The sequence below is a fragment of the Takifugu flavidus genome, chromosome 5 (genome assembly GCF_003711565.1).
Source record: "Takifugu flavidus isolate HTHZ2018 chromosome 5, ASM371156v2, whole genome shotgun sequence".
NCBI classification, from domain to species: domain Eukaryota; kingdom Metazoa; phylum Chordata; class Actinopteri; order Tetraodontiformes; family Tetraodontidae; genus Takifugu; species Takifugu flavidus.
Window position 1 is genome coordinate 14,037,615 of NC_079524.1, and position 16,495 is coordinate 14,054,109.

Consider the following 16,495-nt stretch of genomic DNA (forward strand, 5'->3'; position numbering starts at 1 on the left):
GGAACAGACTCAGCACGAGAGAGAGGCGTATTCTTGAGGACTACGGCCAGGGGACCGAACCCGACAGCGAGGACCCCTTCCCGGAGATCAGGCTGGTTGCCCACCTCGGGAATCTAGACGGTCCTCTCCTCAGACCAGCAAAGACCTTCTCCCTGGTAGCAGTCGATAAGAAGACCCTATACAACGACTGTGTGAGGGTACTAAACAGGAGAGGACTGTCGAACAGGAGCACCAGCATGTGGGCCGATCGACTGGGAGGGGATGGAGCCCGCCCCTGCTGGAGGGTCCTTTACAAGCCGCCCCTGAAGACGAGGACCGGGGACCTCCAGTGGAGGATCCTACATGGGGCTGTCGCCTTGAACGCTCTCCTCTCCAGAATGAACACTGCTGTGTCGGACCAGTGCCAGTTTTGTTCCGGGCGAGAGACTGTGGTCCACGCGTACAGTGAGTGTGAGAGGCTCACTGTACTTTTTAATGTCATGAAGGGTGTTTTTAATGGTTTTAAGGAAACCTTTTCTATTAGAACTTTTATTTTTGGCGCAGGTTACAACTCAAAAGCCGCTCGCAACAAGTGGCAACTCCTGAATTTTATCTGTGGTGAGGCAAAAATGGCAATTTACGTCTCCAGGAAGAACAAAATTTCAAAAACTGGGGATAGTGAGGCCGCCACTGTATGGCGCTGTAATGTCCGGTGCAGGCTGACGTTGGAGTTTGGGTTTTATAAAATGATGAACGACCTCGGCAAATTCCAGGACATATGGTGTCACAAAAATGTTTTATGCACTGTGACAGAGGATCTTTTGCACTTGTATTAAATTGTATTGTATTGTTGATTTCTTAATATTTATTTATTTATCTCTTTTTATTGTGGTTGGTGGTATCATTATTATTATAACTATTGTTATTATGATTACTATTATTATTGTTATGATTATTATTATTACTATTATTGTTGTTCTGTGGGTTTTCTAAACAGGGCGTTTTGTGGCCCTGTGTAAATTTGTGAATTAAAGTATTTTGTAAAAATCAAAAATCTCTTCTCTTCTCTACCTGTCCTCTCCCCTTCTCCTCTCTTTCTACCCAGCTGGCCATCAGCAGGAGGGTCCCCCTACATGCGCCTGGTCCTGCTCCAGGTTTCTTCCTGTTAAAGGGGAGTTTTTCCTTGCCACTGTTGCTTGTTTGGGGTTAGGCCCTGGAATTCTGTAAAGCACCTAGAAACAATTTTGATTGTAAAAGACGCTATATAAATAAAGATTGATTGATTGGTTGATTGATTGATTGATTGATGGGCATTTCACCTCTTTTATCTTTGTATTTACCTTCAGTGACTCCAACAAAAATTTAGACTGTATAACTGAATAAATGACAGGTTTTCTTTCAGAAGAGTGTGAATTATTTAAAAAGCGCATTCCTTCCAAATATTAACATGATTTGATGCCACATAGCAACATAAAAGTGGCATTATTTCACTTCATCCCCTAATTATTTTCAATTTTAATCTGAAGTTAAAACATCTTGTTCTCCAATGTCCCCTCATCATTCAAAAGAAGCAGCTAATTAGCTCTGACACAAGAAGATATTTACTTTTCAGGCAAGTCTGTCAGATTAAAACAACCTTTTAATATCTTCAGTTAGACTTGGATATAAAAATGGATGCATAGTGTCAAGCTTAGTTGATATATGATTGTAGTCTCTCCTTAATAAAAGTAAACATCACTCAGAAAAAAGCTTCTGTTGATTAATCAAAGATATCAACTCGAGCCTTCAATTGTCCATCATATGTTTTAAACCCCATGTGTCCCAGGCCACTCAGAGCTGCAGGATTTAAGGTCATGAATGCCGGTTGTGTACTTCCTTTGGACTTGTATTTGAAAACAAGAAAAACATAGCTGGGGCCATCAGACTTTTAAAACCTTTATTGGCTTGTTTGGGCATTCACTATAGAAACAGGCAATTATTAGATGTTTCTGAAATTCATTGGGTCGACCAACTTTTCAGTCCAGCAGCCAATTCATCTCAACATCTGTCCATTAGCTGCATACTTGAGCAAGCCTGGCAGCCTTTCTTGGGTCACAAAACCTGAAGAGTTCAAAGCCTTATTTACTCTACTGTTGTAAGTCTTCAGCCCAAATTTTGTTAATGCTTGAAGATTTTAGAAGTCGGATGAAAACATTCTGAAAGAATTTTGGTTCAGCCAGAAAACATTGACACTGGACACTAAAGACCAGTGAGCTTGGATTAAGACAGCATCAGTCCTGAATAGACAGCTGTTAAACCAGGACATTTAAGTGGTTTTCATGAATATGGCTTGAATGTGGTCATTAGTCAGAGACTATGGACCTCTGGGGTAGGGTAAATAAGCCTAATTTAGAACATCTGGCTTAAAAAACAAAACCTCCAGGTCGGATGGAGCTAGGTCTGAGGACCTTGTAGGTCAAAAGAAGGGTTTTAAAATTTATTCTAAATTTAATGGGCAGCCATGGTATCTATCAGATAAATATGATCTAAACCAGTCTAGTGCTGTCTCTTTAATCCCAATCACATGTTCCAGTCTATGTAACAGGATGCTGTGATAAACTGTATCAAAAGCAGCACTGAGATCCTGCATAACCAGCATAGAGACCAGTCCATGATCTGAAGCTATGAGAAGATCATTAGTAACTTTAAGAACTGCTGTTTCTGTGCTGTGATGAGCTCTAAAGCCTGACTGAAACATCTCAAACAGGCTGTTTCTCTGCAGGTGCTCCAGTAACTGAGTCACCACCACCTTCTCAAGAAATTTAGAGATAAAAGGAAGGTTGGATATTGGCCTATAATTTGCTAATACGTCAGGATCCAGTGATGGTTTTTTTAATCAGAGCCTGTGAATTGATGAAAGGGAAAAAGGTAACCATTTATACATATAGCACTCTACATTATTCATATTTGCAAATCAGTAGAAAAATAGAGGCATGGTAACAAGTACAGGAAAGAAAATTACACATGGAGACTTGCTTAACAGGCTCCTGTCTGCAATTCTGTTACCAACAGCTGTCGCAGTATGTAAGTGTGCTGCACACAAAAAAGGGGACGATAGCACAACATTGGGCAACAACTTTGCAGATGAAACCGCAAAGGAAGCTGCAGACAGACAAATATTTCTATTAATAGCGGAATTCCAAACTGAATCGTAACAATTTCTGAGGGACATGCAAACACACAGCAGCAAGACAGAAAAACAGCAATGGAAAAAACACAGTGCTAAGATAGTGAATGGAATTTACACAATGCCTGATGGAAAACCTGTATTGCCAAGAAATATGTATAGATGGGCTGCTATTGTGAGCCATGGGCCTTGCCATGTCTCAACAGGAGGGATGGTGAAGGTAGTACAATCACAGTTCTATGCAATAGGATTTCAATCCTACTCTAAAAAATTTTGTTTAGCATGACCGATTTGTTTGAAGCGTAGTCCTCTGGGAGGTATTAAGCCACAGAAAGGTAAAACACCTATACCATCCTATCCTTTTCACACAATTTATATGGATTACATTGAACCTAGTCCCTGTGAAGGAAAGAAATATTGCTTAGTGTTAATTGATCCTTTTACTAGATGGGTTGAAGTTTTTCCTACAGCAAAAGCAGATGCAGTAACAGTAACAGTAGCAAAACGCTATGTAGAGAAATAATACCTCGATTTGCGGTTCCAAAAGTCATTTGGAGTGACATTCACATTTTGTGAATGAAATAATTGACAGGGTAGGACAAATATTTAACATTACTTTAAAGAATCATTGCTCATATCATCCACAGAGTGCAGGCCTCAGAGAGAGCAAATGGCACAATCAAGTCAAGGTTAAGATGCATGGATGAAACAGGAAAATCATGGATTTATTGTCTAGATTTAGTGAAATTGTGGATGCATATTACACCACATGCAACCACAGGATTGTCACCATTTGAAATGATGTATGGAAGACATTACGTCTTACCTCCATTCCAACAAAAGACAGGAGATGATGAAGTAGAAATGACAGTTGCAGATTACATGAGTAAAATGCTGCAAGTGTGGCGGGGTGGAGAGAGGTGGAACGGTTAACGACAACGCCACCTGGGGAATTTCACCCCAGGAATTAACCGGAAAACAGGCACGCGCAGATAAGGTTCTGTTCCAGAGGCAGAGACAGGATTGAGGGTTAGGCACTACAATTTTATTAAATCCAACTCAACACAAAAATAACTTGGCTGTACAAAAGTCAAACAAAAGGGGTGGACAGGGCTGGGGCCCCACTGGCAGGTAAAACGCAATTAGGGGAGATAACCAAACTAAAAACACCCGTGCTACTGCAAACAAAACTACACAGGAGGGGTGATGAAAACGCCCTCCACCAGGGGATGGGTCCCCGCCGTGGCCCGCAGCACCTGTCCACAAAGAAAAGAGAATAATTAAATTTCCAGCGGTAACAATTGACGCGACGAGCACACACGCACACACACCTCACACAGACAGGCAAATAAATTGTGACCAACAAGAACACCACATCAAACAAGAAACGAACAGAACAAAACCTAAAAGAGTAAATGCCAGTTGATACGATTTAAACACACTGTTAAGAATCTAAAATGAAAGCAATAGCTCCGTGGTCGCCTCGGCGGCACCACTACGTCTCAGCGCCGTCCCCCGAGCGAAGGGGGGCGAGAGAGAGAGCGCGCGAGAGCGAACAGGAGAGAGTCCCGAAAGCGGGACTGAGCCAAAGCAGCAGTGGGTCCAGTACGCGAGGAAGTCCGTGCCGACTGTGTTTGGTGGCGCCACCACTCCGTGAAGGATTCCCGCTGGGGCAACGCGACCCACTGACGCCAGCCGGCAGCCAACTGTAGCAAGAACAGCCCCATTAACGTTTATCAACTGATTGGGGGAAGTCAGTGACGCGCATTGCTGCGCCTTACCTGCCCAGTGCAGACTAGCGCGCGTGCCCTTACAGCAAAGCGTTGTAAAGCGGTTTCTGTTGGTCGAACCGCCCAGATAAGCCGCAACCCCACCGTCCCGTCGAAGGGGGAAAACAACTAAAGCCAGCTGGAGGCAGTGCCTTATATAAACCTTTTCTCCCCACCCACCAATTAAGGCACTACCTCCATATGGCACCTGTTCGAAGGGCAGGCCACGCCCTGCCACACAAGCAAAAGGATAAGGATAAGGATAAGGATAAAAAACTTTATTGATCCCACATCGGGGAAATTACACATTACAGCGGTAGCCCATGGTGTACAATACAGAAAAGTACTAAAAGAAAAAAATAAAAATAAAAAGACTCTTATACTATGTACATTGCTATGTACATTATACAGTACTGTATATACATAAATTAAAAATTATGTACAGAAGGAGTGTCGGACAGTGTGAAGAAAAATGAAGGTGCAAGTAAGATGTGCAAATAAGACATTCCGGAGGTAGGATGATTAGTTAGTGCAAATATGCCAACCCTAGGTTATTGGTGCTACAATTAAGTGTTGTGCATGTTGAACAATCTGACGGCAGTTGGGATAAATGACCTGCGGTAACGTTCCCTTTTACACCGTGGGTGTAACAGTCTGCTGCTGAAGGAGCTGCTTAAGGCCCCCACAGTCTCGTGTAGGGGGTGAGAGGGGGTGTCCATAATTGATGTCAGCTTGGCTAACATCCTCCTCTCACCAACCTCATCAATGGAGTCCAGAGAACAGTCCAGGAGTGAGCCAGCCCTTCTGACCAGTTTGTTGACTCTCTTCCTGTCCCTCTCTGAGCTTCCACAGCTCCAGCAGACCACAGCGTAGAAGATCACCGATGCCACCACAGAGTCATAAAAAGTCCTAAGCAGTGACCTGCACACTCCAAAGGACCTCAGTCTCCTCAACAGATGAAGACGACTTTGGCCCTTCTTGTACAGGGCGTCTGTGTTATGAGTCCAATCCAGTTTATTGTTGAGATGAACACCCAGGTATTTGTACTCCTCCACGATCTCAATGTCCAAACCCTGGATGTTCACGGGTGCAGTGTGAGAAGCCTTCCTACTGAAGTCGACAACCACCTCCTTTGTCTTGCTGGTGTTGATGCGCAGATGGTTCAGTTCACACCAGGCGACAAAGTTGGTGATGACCTCCCTGTACTTCAGTTCGTTCCCCTCAGACACATGTCCCACGATGGCTGTATCATCAGAGAACTGCAGCTGTCCGAGTTGTGGCTGAAGTCCGATGTGTAGAGAGTGAAGAGGAAGGCAGAGAGAACTGTACCCTGCGGTGCCCCCGTGCTGCAGACAACCACGTCGGACTCAAAGTCACGGAGCCTCACGTACTGTAGTCTGTTGTTGAGGTAGTCGGTGGTCCAGGCAGCTAAGTGACAGTCGACTCCGGCTCCCTCCATCATCCCTCTCAGCAATGATGGCTGGATTGTGTTGAAGGCACTGGAGAAGTCAAAGAACATGACTCTCATAGTGCTCCCGGTGCCCTCTAGGTGTGAGAGTGACCGGTGCAGCAGGTAGATGACAGCATCATCCACACCAATGCCCGGTCGATATGGAAACTTTAGATAGTCCATCTTGCTGTCCACCAGCTGTCGGTGGTGGGTGAGAATGATCCTCTTCATGGTCTTCATCAGGTGAGAGGTTAAAGCCACTGGCCTGAAGTAGTTGGGCTCCCTGGTGTGCGCAGTCTTAGGAACCGGAACCACACATGATGTTTTCCACAGTAGTGGAACTCTCTCCAGACTGAGGCTCAGGTTGAAGATGTGCAGGAGTACTCCACAGAGCTGATCTGCACAGTCCTTGAGTAGTCTGGAGTTGATGCCATCAGGGCCAGTAGCTTGATGTTCAAAAAGGTGTTCAAAGAATGAATAATCTGCCAGCTATGCCTTTGCCTCCCCAGGAAGAAGATAACAGCGTTGATGTGGGAGATTACGTATGTGTGGGTGAAGCGCATTCGAAGAGCCAAGTGGAGTGACCCACGCTGGGAAGGTCCGTTCCAGATCCTGCTGAAGACACCTACAGCGGTGCGGATAGCGGAACGGCCGTCATGGGTACATCTTTCCCACTGTAAGAAACAATGGACACTTCCAGGTGAAAACACGGAGCAGTGACAGTTTGTCTGTAAACGGCTGATGGCCTGTATAGGTCCAGCAACGGCTGAACCCTGTCAGAACCTGAGAAGAGGAGAAAAGAAATGAAGTTCTTCCCGGTTGTCGTGAGTGCTGTGGCGGCGGGACTTGTGAGTTTCGGCCTTTGGAACTTCCAACAGGAGGGAGGTAATCAGGGACAGAATATTACTTTAGAGTGAACAGCCAACATGCACGTACAAAACGTACTATAGTCAACTACTTAGAACTTTCATGGTTACATCTAAGTAGAGAATCACCACATACTTACAGTTTAAACATTTGGTGGTGCTATGCTAACTTCATAGCGCGCACCCAAAACCATTCAAATTGCTATGTTTGCTCAATGCTACCGGTCTCTGTACACACCCCACGGGTAACCGCCAAACCAATGAAGGACTCGGAAGGGCGTTGTTTTGTTCACATAGGAGTGGGCAAAAGGGGAGTGCATGTGATTCGATTAATCAATGGAACACTGTACATGTGTAAAAATTGCACTAAAGAACCCCTGAGAGAAATGGCGGGAAAGATTGAAAAATACAAAATCCCCGTGCAGGTTATGGGTAATCACACATACTGTTATGCGCAAGAAGGTCAGACACAACTAGGATCGCTACATGCTGACACTTGCAGGATCATCTATACACCCTGTGAGGAAGTGAGAGATTGGCAAACTTTGAAACAAAATATGACGCAGACTTACCTACCATCCTGCCTAAATCGAACCAACAACAATTCTTATGCCTGTAATGACAAAATATTATTCTATAAGTTTAATAAGACTACACAATTGTGCCCAAGTGGCTATAATTGCACTTGCACTTATTCACAAGGTGCACCAGGACAGAATGGCACGTATTTGATCAACAACGGTTGGTGGCTTTGTGGACACAACGCGTATGCTCACCTTCCAGCAAACTGGTCAGGACTGTGCGCTCCAGTCCACCTCAATGATCACACAATCATAATTTATGCTGCTAATGCTAGAACCGCACCACAGTTGCATTCCAGGAGAGATTTGAATATAGATTTCAAACCACATGACTCAATGTGGGGCACAGATATACTGCAAGAGTTTAAACACTGGACAGAGGGAGAAAAGGTTGCTCTCAGTCTGTTTGCTTGGGTAGGTGTGGCAAAGAACATTTTAAGATTAGAAACGGTTGATTATAGACTGAAAGTGTTTACTAATTTGACAAAGGTTGCTCTTACAGGAGTTAAAGAAGAACTGACTGTGCTGAGACTATGCAGAATAGGATGCCTTATATCTATTGACAACACCTAGAGGAGGAGTTTGCGCAATGGTAGGAGATTATTGTTGCACATTTGTCCCAGAAAATGATGCAGATGGCCACTTGATAGATAGCAAACTGAAGAATTTGACTAAATTACAGAAGGCAATGATTGACGACGGCAGTCCCCCATTAGACTGGTTTACAAGCATGATTTTAAGATGGAGGGAACTGTTGTTCAAGATAGGGGCAGTAATAGGGGCAGTAATAGGGATACACCATGTTCCAACAAGGCTGCCGCGGAGTCATGTTTTGGGTCGGAATCATGGGGAGAGAGCTTGCTGGCCCCTTTAGGGTCCCTGAAGGTGTGAAAATGACCTCTGCAAAGGATGTGGAGTTTCTGACTGAGAACTTTCTTCCATGTTAAAAAAAGAACTGAGCTTTCTGAAACAAAATCATGTTCATCAATGACAATGCACCATCTCACACTGCAAGGAATAGTTCTGCATCATTGGCTGCTATGGGCATAAAATATGAAAAACTCATGGTGTGGCCCCCATCTTCCTCTGACATCAACCCTATTGAGAACCTTTGGAGCATCCTCAAGCAAAAGGTGTGTGAGGGCAGGAGGCAGTTCACATCCAAAGAGAAGCTCTGAGAAGCAATTCTAGCACCTTGCAAAGAATTTCAAGCAGAAACTCCCCATTTCCCCAATTTCCTCCTGTCCCTCTGTCCCAGTAATTTTCCACTCTCCCTGCCTCTGCTCCACTCTACCTGCCAGCCACTCCGACCCTGTCAGCTCAACTCCACTCACCTGCAATCACAGCTGCAGCTTATTCCCAATCAGCCCTGCTTATAAGCCTCCCCCGCACTCTCAGTCTTTGCCAGATTGTTCTTCTGCCTTGATGCAAGACTTTCCAGTGTGGTTTCCCTGCTGGATTACCCGTTACCGACCCTGCCTGTCTTCGTTCTGCCTGCCTCGCCTGTTCCCCGGACAACCTACCTGCTTTTTGCCCCTGACTACGACTTCTGCCTCAGCGTTTCTGGTTCCTATCTGCTCACCTGGTTTTGACTTCTCTGAGATGTAAAAGAGAAAGAGAAATTTTGGAACCCACACATGATGTGTATATTAAATGTATAGTGATGGGCAAAGAACAAAGATAGTGAGTTAATTATGTAATCAATTTGTCACTAATGTGTGTAGTGTATGGATGGGTGTTAGTATAGGCACGCAAAATGTATGCTAACCAAACCCCAAATCAGCCCAATCAGGTAATCAGGACATGAGAGTGAATGGCAGCTTACTCCGGGTGGAAACAATCATGGGTAACAGTCACTCCCTGGACCTGTTTCCTGTTTAGGTCCGGTTCCTAGGATTCGGAGGGCTAGGAGCTGTCACAGCATTGATAACCAGAAATGGAGATCAAGAGCAGTCTATATAAAAACATATCTATCATTTAACTTTAGTTACTTTTTGAAGGAGTTATTATGGCAGTTAATTACACTTACATAATCAAGAAATTATGAATATATTGTAGGTATTTGTATTGATACATTTGGTGAGAAAGTAAAACTGTGCTCATAAATTTACATACCCTGGCAGAATTTGTGATTTTTCTTTTTGGCCATTTGTCAGAGACTATGAATAATAACACAAAAACTTTTTTCTCCACACAAAGTAGTGGAGGAAGCCATTTATTGTCAAATACCTGTGGTCACTCCTTTTAAATCATAACAGAAACTACCCAAATGACGCTGATCAAAAGTTTACCTACTGTGGGTATTTTGGACTGATAACATGCACACATCTTAACCTGTGATCTGTTTTCTTGCATTCAATGTGTGTGTGTGTTTTGTGTGTTGCTGTGAGTTCCTGACAGATCCTCTTTCATCTGGTGCAGCACTGATGTTTCTGGATTCTGAATCGGGGGGAGCAAAACATCTGTCAAAAGATCTGCAAAAAAGGGTAATTGAACTGTATAAAACAGTAAAGGGATACTAGAAAGTTCTGCAGAAATTGTGAGGGTGTACCTCGCGCACTGGCCCGTCCCTGCCTCTTGCCCTCCCACCATGCCTGTACATGTCTGCTAAGTGCATGTTGTGCAGCCTCAGTGTCCACACAATGCCAGTGAGTAGCCCCTTGTCCCTTCCGCCAGGACTAATTAAGAGAAAAGTCACCAATTCCCATAATTGAGCCAGGTTCTGGGAAAGTTTGGTATCTCTATGCCACAGCATCTAGGACAGAGGTGGGCAATCCAAAATGTTGAGCCATATTGGACCAAAAAAACCAAATCTGTCTGGAGCCGCAAAAAATTAAAAGCCTTATATAAGCTTATTATGAAGACAACACATGTAAGTGTCTATATTAGCTACATTAGTGTTGTGTTCCAAGGTTCTGGGTCGGTTGTTGCTTGTTTCTTCCTGCAGGGGGCGTGAAGGAACAGATCATCATCCACAGATGGCACTGCAGGTGGACGAACCTGCCGACAATCTTCCATCAACCGTTTCCATTTAGGGACAGGGTGCCCGTCTGCCAGCGTTGGATTGTTTTGTTCTCGTCATGGTACCCTGACTTCTGTTGCTTAATAAGTTTAAAAGAGATTCCCAGACTAACTTTGTCTGTGACTCAGTTGAGGTCTCCACGCCTGCCTCCGGACGCGAACCGCGTGCCGAACCATTCACCCGCACTAGATCTGCGCTGGAGCTCTCGGTGCGTCCTGGAGGACCGAGCAAGAGATTCGCTGGACAACCCAAGAGCCTTGTTCACTTTGTATATTCAAATAAAGACACTTTTCAGACACTATTCCCCACTGCATGTTGCCTGCTTTCGGATCCTGGGACAACCATCCCTAACAATTAGCCTATTTTCAAAATGATAAGTAGGCTACGAATACATATTGACCATTTATGATTAAATGTAATTTTCCCCCGCAGCGCATCCTGGATGACGCACCACGTGACTACTCTGCTGTACGATGGTGCTTAAAGTTTAACTTCCATTATAATGAGAAATTAAATATTTAAACACATTTTTACATCACTGGAAAACTTTAAGAATGTCATGTTTTTCCTACTACAGAAATTATATTAAAACAAAAAATCTATTCATACTATCTTTTTTCCATTTTAATTTTTTTGAAAAAGCTCCAGGGAGCCACTAGGGTGGCGCTAAAGAGCCACGGCTTCCGACCCCTGGTCTAGGAGGAGATACTTGCCAAACCTTTTGATGGGGAAAAAAAAGGAGGATAACAAAGAGTGTTCCTTAGGGAGGCACAATCAATTACTTATTATTCTAAAAAAGCCACTTCCTGTTAGGTGACAGATTGGATAAAGTGGAGGTTTTTTGGGGATTATTTGAGCACCGTTGCAGTTGCAGTCTTGATTTCCCAAATCTGCCATGCAGCCGTGCACATTTCGGTGTTTGGTTCATGACTGTGTGACCTACGGTTCCTAAATGAGTTCACTTTTTGTGCCTGAGCTCGTAGGATAGAGGGAGGCCGTCGTCGAGGATGAATCGGGTGCGCCGAGAAGGCAAACCAATAAAAAGATATCCAAGGAATTGAGAGTGCCAATCAAGTTTTCAAAGTCTAATTAAAATGTGATGGAGGACTTTTTCCATCAGGTAGCACAAGAAAACTGTTTCAAGATGCACAATAAGGAGGCACTTATGAGGGCTACGTGGTCAAGTTGCCAGAAGAAAGCCATTTCTATGCAAATCTATGACCAAAAAAGATATTTAAAGGGGGCAATGCCCTATATGTATTATGAACTGGGGTATGTGAAATTTGGTCAGGTCATTTGGAATGAGTAAACACTTCACCAAACCACTAACCATGAGTTAAATAAAAGATCAACAAAGGGTCCTAAGGCTCACACCTCATGTTATGTCAGCTGTTGGGTTGTCAAGTCCACGTATCTCCAATCTGCCCACGTGCGTGCCAACATAAACCTTGTAGTGGAATGACTACAAACTTATCCATAGGAGTACCATGGTGAAGTCTGACCAGAGCTTGGCCTACTAAGTGCCACTGACCCTTGTGCTGAGCTCCACACGTGGAAGGCTCCAACATTTCTTCGGTGCCACCCTGAATTTACTATGGTGAGAGAAAAAAAACATTCTGACAATTTTAGATAATCCCAACTGGACCAGCCAAAAAAAAATTATGATCAATGTGTTGCAAGCACTATATGCTCAATATCCAAAAATGAGCAAACCCAGTACAACTCACACAACCACAGACCAATGTCCTGGGACCACTTGCACCCAGAAGCGAGAATCATAAGCCCAGACAACCTCTCGCACACAAAGTGAAACTCATTATCCAGGACAACTGTTCACACCTGTTGGATCGCAATACCTCTCGTATGTAGCTGCTAATCCGCGTGTTCTTTGAATTTAAAGAAGAAAAATGCCAATTTCAAAATGTATTTAACAATAGAACCAATTCGAGATACAAATATTACAGAGCTCCGGGCCAGTTCATAACCCTACAATAACAGAGTCCATTGCCAGGGCATGAAGTCTGACAACCTAACTATCCCCAGTCTTTTATAGAAACACTCATGCAAATTCTCAATATTCATACAATCCAATCCAGTTCCTCTGCTGGGATGACCTCGTCCTCTTCTTCCAGTCTCCTTTGGTGTTGATACAGTCCTTCTTCTCCATTATCTTCCCAGGTGGCCAGATCAAAGTTCCCATTCTTTATGCAAATAAGATCATCAACCCCACCCTGATGTCCTGTTTATAATGGGTGTTTAACACCCCCTGCCTGACTGGCTCCTGAGATTACAATGGAACAACAAACAACAATCCTGTGAAAGGAATGTCTGTAAACTTTGTTACATTTGCTAATGGGTCTACCATGCCTAACTTCTAAGAGAAGACAGGAACATATGGTAAAACACATACAACAAGATAAAGACAATTCTCATCACACCCAAAGCGCAAATCATGATTCAATCAATCAATCAATCAATCAATCAATCAATCAATCAATCAATCAGACTTTATTTATATTGCGCTTTACAGTATCCCAGGGCCTGATACCCAACAAGCAACAGTGGCGAGGAAAAACTCCCCTTTAACAGGAAGACACGTTGAGCAGGATCAGGCTCATATATGGGGACCCTCCCGCTGATGGCCAGCTGGGTAGAGAGAGAGAGGAGAAGGGGGAGGACAGGTAGAGTAGAGAATAGATAGAACATAGAAATACATTATATTAATTAAAATAAGATGCTGGTAGAGTCGGGTTGAGTGGGTCAGCGGGGTCCACCCCACAACGCACACAAAAATAGAACTTTAATCATTGTGCCGTCTCCTTTAGATGTTCCCGGATCTGTCCAAGCATTCTCTGTGGATTATCTGCTGGGATACACTGATTCCAGTGATATTAGGTGTCACATTTTCCTTTCAGGCAGACAGCATGTGAGGTCCGCTCTGCAACTTCAAAGGGACCAGTCCACCTGGACTCCAACCACTTTCGTCTGATGACTCTCAGGAGGACCCACTCAGCTGTGTGTGGAATTCCTGGATCCTCACTGGATGTAGTTGCAGAGGATGCCTGTTGGGAGAAAACTGAGAGAGTTGCTTTTATTTGATCAAAATAAGGTTTATATTTCAGAAAAGGTGCCGGGCTGGCCAATGGGTTTTCTGCTCCTGGTCCTGGAAAGGATACACTCCGCTTGAGCTCAAAGGGGGTGAATCCTGTTCGGGAGCTAAAAGAGTTTCTTACTGACATCAAGGCTATTCAATCAATCAATCAATCAATCAATCTTTATTTATATAGCGTCTTATACAATCAAAATTGTTTCAAGGCGCTTTCCAGAATCCCAGGGCCTGACCCCAGACAAGCAACAGTGGCAAGGAAAAACTCCCCTTTAACAGGAAGAAACCTTGAGCAGGACCAGGCTCATGTAGGGGGACCCTCCTGCTGATGGCCGGCTGGGTAAAGAGAGAGGAGAAGGGGGAGGACAGGTAGAGGATAGGATAGGTAGGAGAGGAGAGGAGAGGGAGTAGAGGGGAGGAGAAGTAGAGTGAAGGGGAGGAGTAGAGGAGAAGGAGGAGGAGGGGAAAGAGGAGAGGAAAGGAGAGGAGAGGAGAGGAAAGGAGGAGAAGGAGGGGAGAGGAGAGGAGAGGAGAGGAGAGGAGAGGCACAGAGCACAGAAATACACACACAAAATATGATGTACAATCACTTCAGCGGGGCCGGAGGTCATTATGCAGCTCCAAGGGCGGCAATACCTGTAAATAAATAGAGGGGGGGCGGGGGGGGGGGAAGCAGAAAAACTACACAAGAATCAGCATAACTAGTCTGCTTGATGAGGAGAGGAAAGGAGAGGAGAGGAGAGGGGAGGAAACCATGACCCAGTGGAGTGACAGAGGCCTGTCAGGTGATCATGTTTCCGGACCCCGGCAGCCTTGGCCTATAACAGCATAACTAAGATGTGACCTAACGATTAGACGACCCCCTAAGTATGATAATTTGTCTGTCCATGATAGTAACTGGAACTACTGAATTAGTAACAATAAGCTTTTTCAAAGAGGTAGGTTTTGAGTCTGATCTTAAAAGTAGCGATGGAGTCAGCCTCCCGTACCTGGACAGGGAGCTGGTTCCATAGCAGGGGGGCCTGGTAGCTAAATGCTCGGCCCCCCATTCTACTCCTAGAAACTCTGGGAACCACAAGTAGACCAGCATTCTGAGAGCGGAGCGGTCTATTGGGCTGATAAGGTATCACTAGCTCCTCCAGGTAGGATGGAGCTAGGCCTCTGAGGACCTTGTAGGTCAAAAGAAGGGTTTTAAAAATTATTCTAAATTTAACGGGCAGCCAATGAAGCGACGCCAGGACAGGAGTTATGTGATCTCTTTTGTCAATACCTGTCAGAACTCTGGTTGCAGCATTTTGGATCAACTGGAGGCTTCTTAAAGAGTTGTTTGGACACCCTGATAATAAAGAGTTACAGTAGTCCAGCCTGGAAGTAACAAATGCATGGACTAACTTTTCAGCATCATGCCGCGTCAGCAGCTTCCTGATCTTTGTGATGTTCCTCAAGTGAAAAAAGGCACTTCTAGAGACTAATTAAATGTGTGAGTTGAAGGAGAGATTTTGATCAAAAGTTACTCCTAGATTCCTCACAGAGAGACTAGATGTTAATGAGATACCATCTAGAGTGATCATGTGATCTAATCTATCCCAGAGAGGTTCAGGACCAAACACCATGACTTCAGTTTTTCCTGGGTTAAGGAGGAGGACATTTGAAGACATCCAGGACTTTATGTCTTTAAGACAGATCTGAAGCTTCACTAACTTCTCTGTCTCTTCTGGTTTCATGGATAAATAAAGCTGGAGCTGCATGACGACCTCCGGCCCCGCTGACCCATTGTATAGTGTATTTTTGTGTGTGTTTCTGTGCTCTGTGCCTCTCCTTTCCTTTCCTTTCCTTTCCTTTCCTTTCCTTTCCTTTCCTTTCCTTTCCTCTCTCTTTACCCAGCCGGCCACAGCAGGAGGGTCCCCCTACATGAGCCTGGTCCTGCTCAAGGTTTCTTCCTGTTAAAGGGGAGTTTTTCCTTGCCACTGTTGCGTATCAGGGGTTGGGCCCTGGGATTCTGGAAAGCGCCTTGAAACAATTTTGATTGTATAAGACGTTTGAGAAGAATTATTGTTATTGTTGTTATTAGTATTATCTTTAAATGCTATTGTATGTAGATTTTGAGTGTTTGAGGAACGTTGACAGGAAAAGAAGAACATGAGAGTGTTTCGTAAAAGTGCCGAAGCTGCTTACAACCAAGCCCAGCACCCAGATGTATCATGTTGGTCAAGATTAGAGAAGTTTGTTAAGATGGGAGAAGATGTCAGATGACAATGAGTCACGAGATCCTGTTTAGACACCCATTGTGTTTGCACCAATAAAAGAGGTGAGCGAGCAGCAGACGAACAGAGTTGACAAAGGAAGCTTGAACTGCTGCTCACCTCTCCCTTGCAAGGAACTCCTGTTGTTTGCGTGGTTACTCTGAGTCTAGTGAACGAACAGCGCGGGTGATCAAAACTTCACCCTCATAGATGTTATATAAATAAAAATTGATTTGATTTGATGGAGAATATAACAAGCCAGGAATCTGAGTAAAGCTCCAGTCCATGACTCTCTTTAACCTTTTTATCATAG

At 44.3% G+C, this 16,495-nt stretch overlaps 1 protein-coding gene and 1 long non-coding RNA gene across 4 annotated transcripts; one reads left to right on the forward strand and one right to left on the reverse strand.

Moving 5' to 3' along the window:
• Window positions 1-4,170: 4,170 nt before the first annotated feature.
• On the reverse strand, window positions 4,171-5,148 carry LOC130526534 (uncharacterized). The gene is made up of 2 exons (XR_008950778.1): window positions 4,927-5,148; window positions 4,171-4,851 (listed from the first exon to the last, which is right to left on the reverse strand). It is a non-coding gene; the product is annotated as an uncharacterized LOC130526534 (long non-coding RNA).
• A 977-nt stretch (window positions 5,149-6,125) lies between these two features.
• On the forward strand, window positions 6,126-11,134 carry LOC130526515 (uncharacterized). 3 transcript variants are annotated; one of them, XM_057034279.1, is made up of 3 exons: window positions 6,126-10,297; window positions 10,759-10,894; window positions 10,962-11,134. In XM_057034279.1, exon 1 carries the CDS (start codon window positions 7,446-7,448, stop codon window positions 8,382-8,384), a length of 939 nt encoding a protein of 312 aa, XP_056890259.1. In that variant the 5' UTR covers window positions 6,126-7,445; the 3' UTR covers window positions 8,385-10,297; window positions 10,759-10,894; window positions 10,962-11,134. The 3 variants fall into 3 exon arrangements, with proteins under 3 accessions (XP_056890259.1, XP_056890258.1, XP_056890257.1); XM_057034278.1 differs by having other exon boundaries at window positions 6,126-7,040; window positions 7,119-10,894; XM_057034277.1 differs by having other exon boundaries at window positions 6,126-10,894.
• The last annotated feature ends 5,361 nt before the right edge of the window (window positions 11,135-16,495 follow it).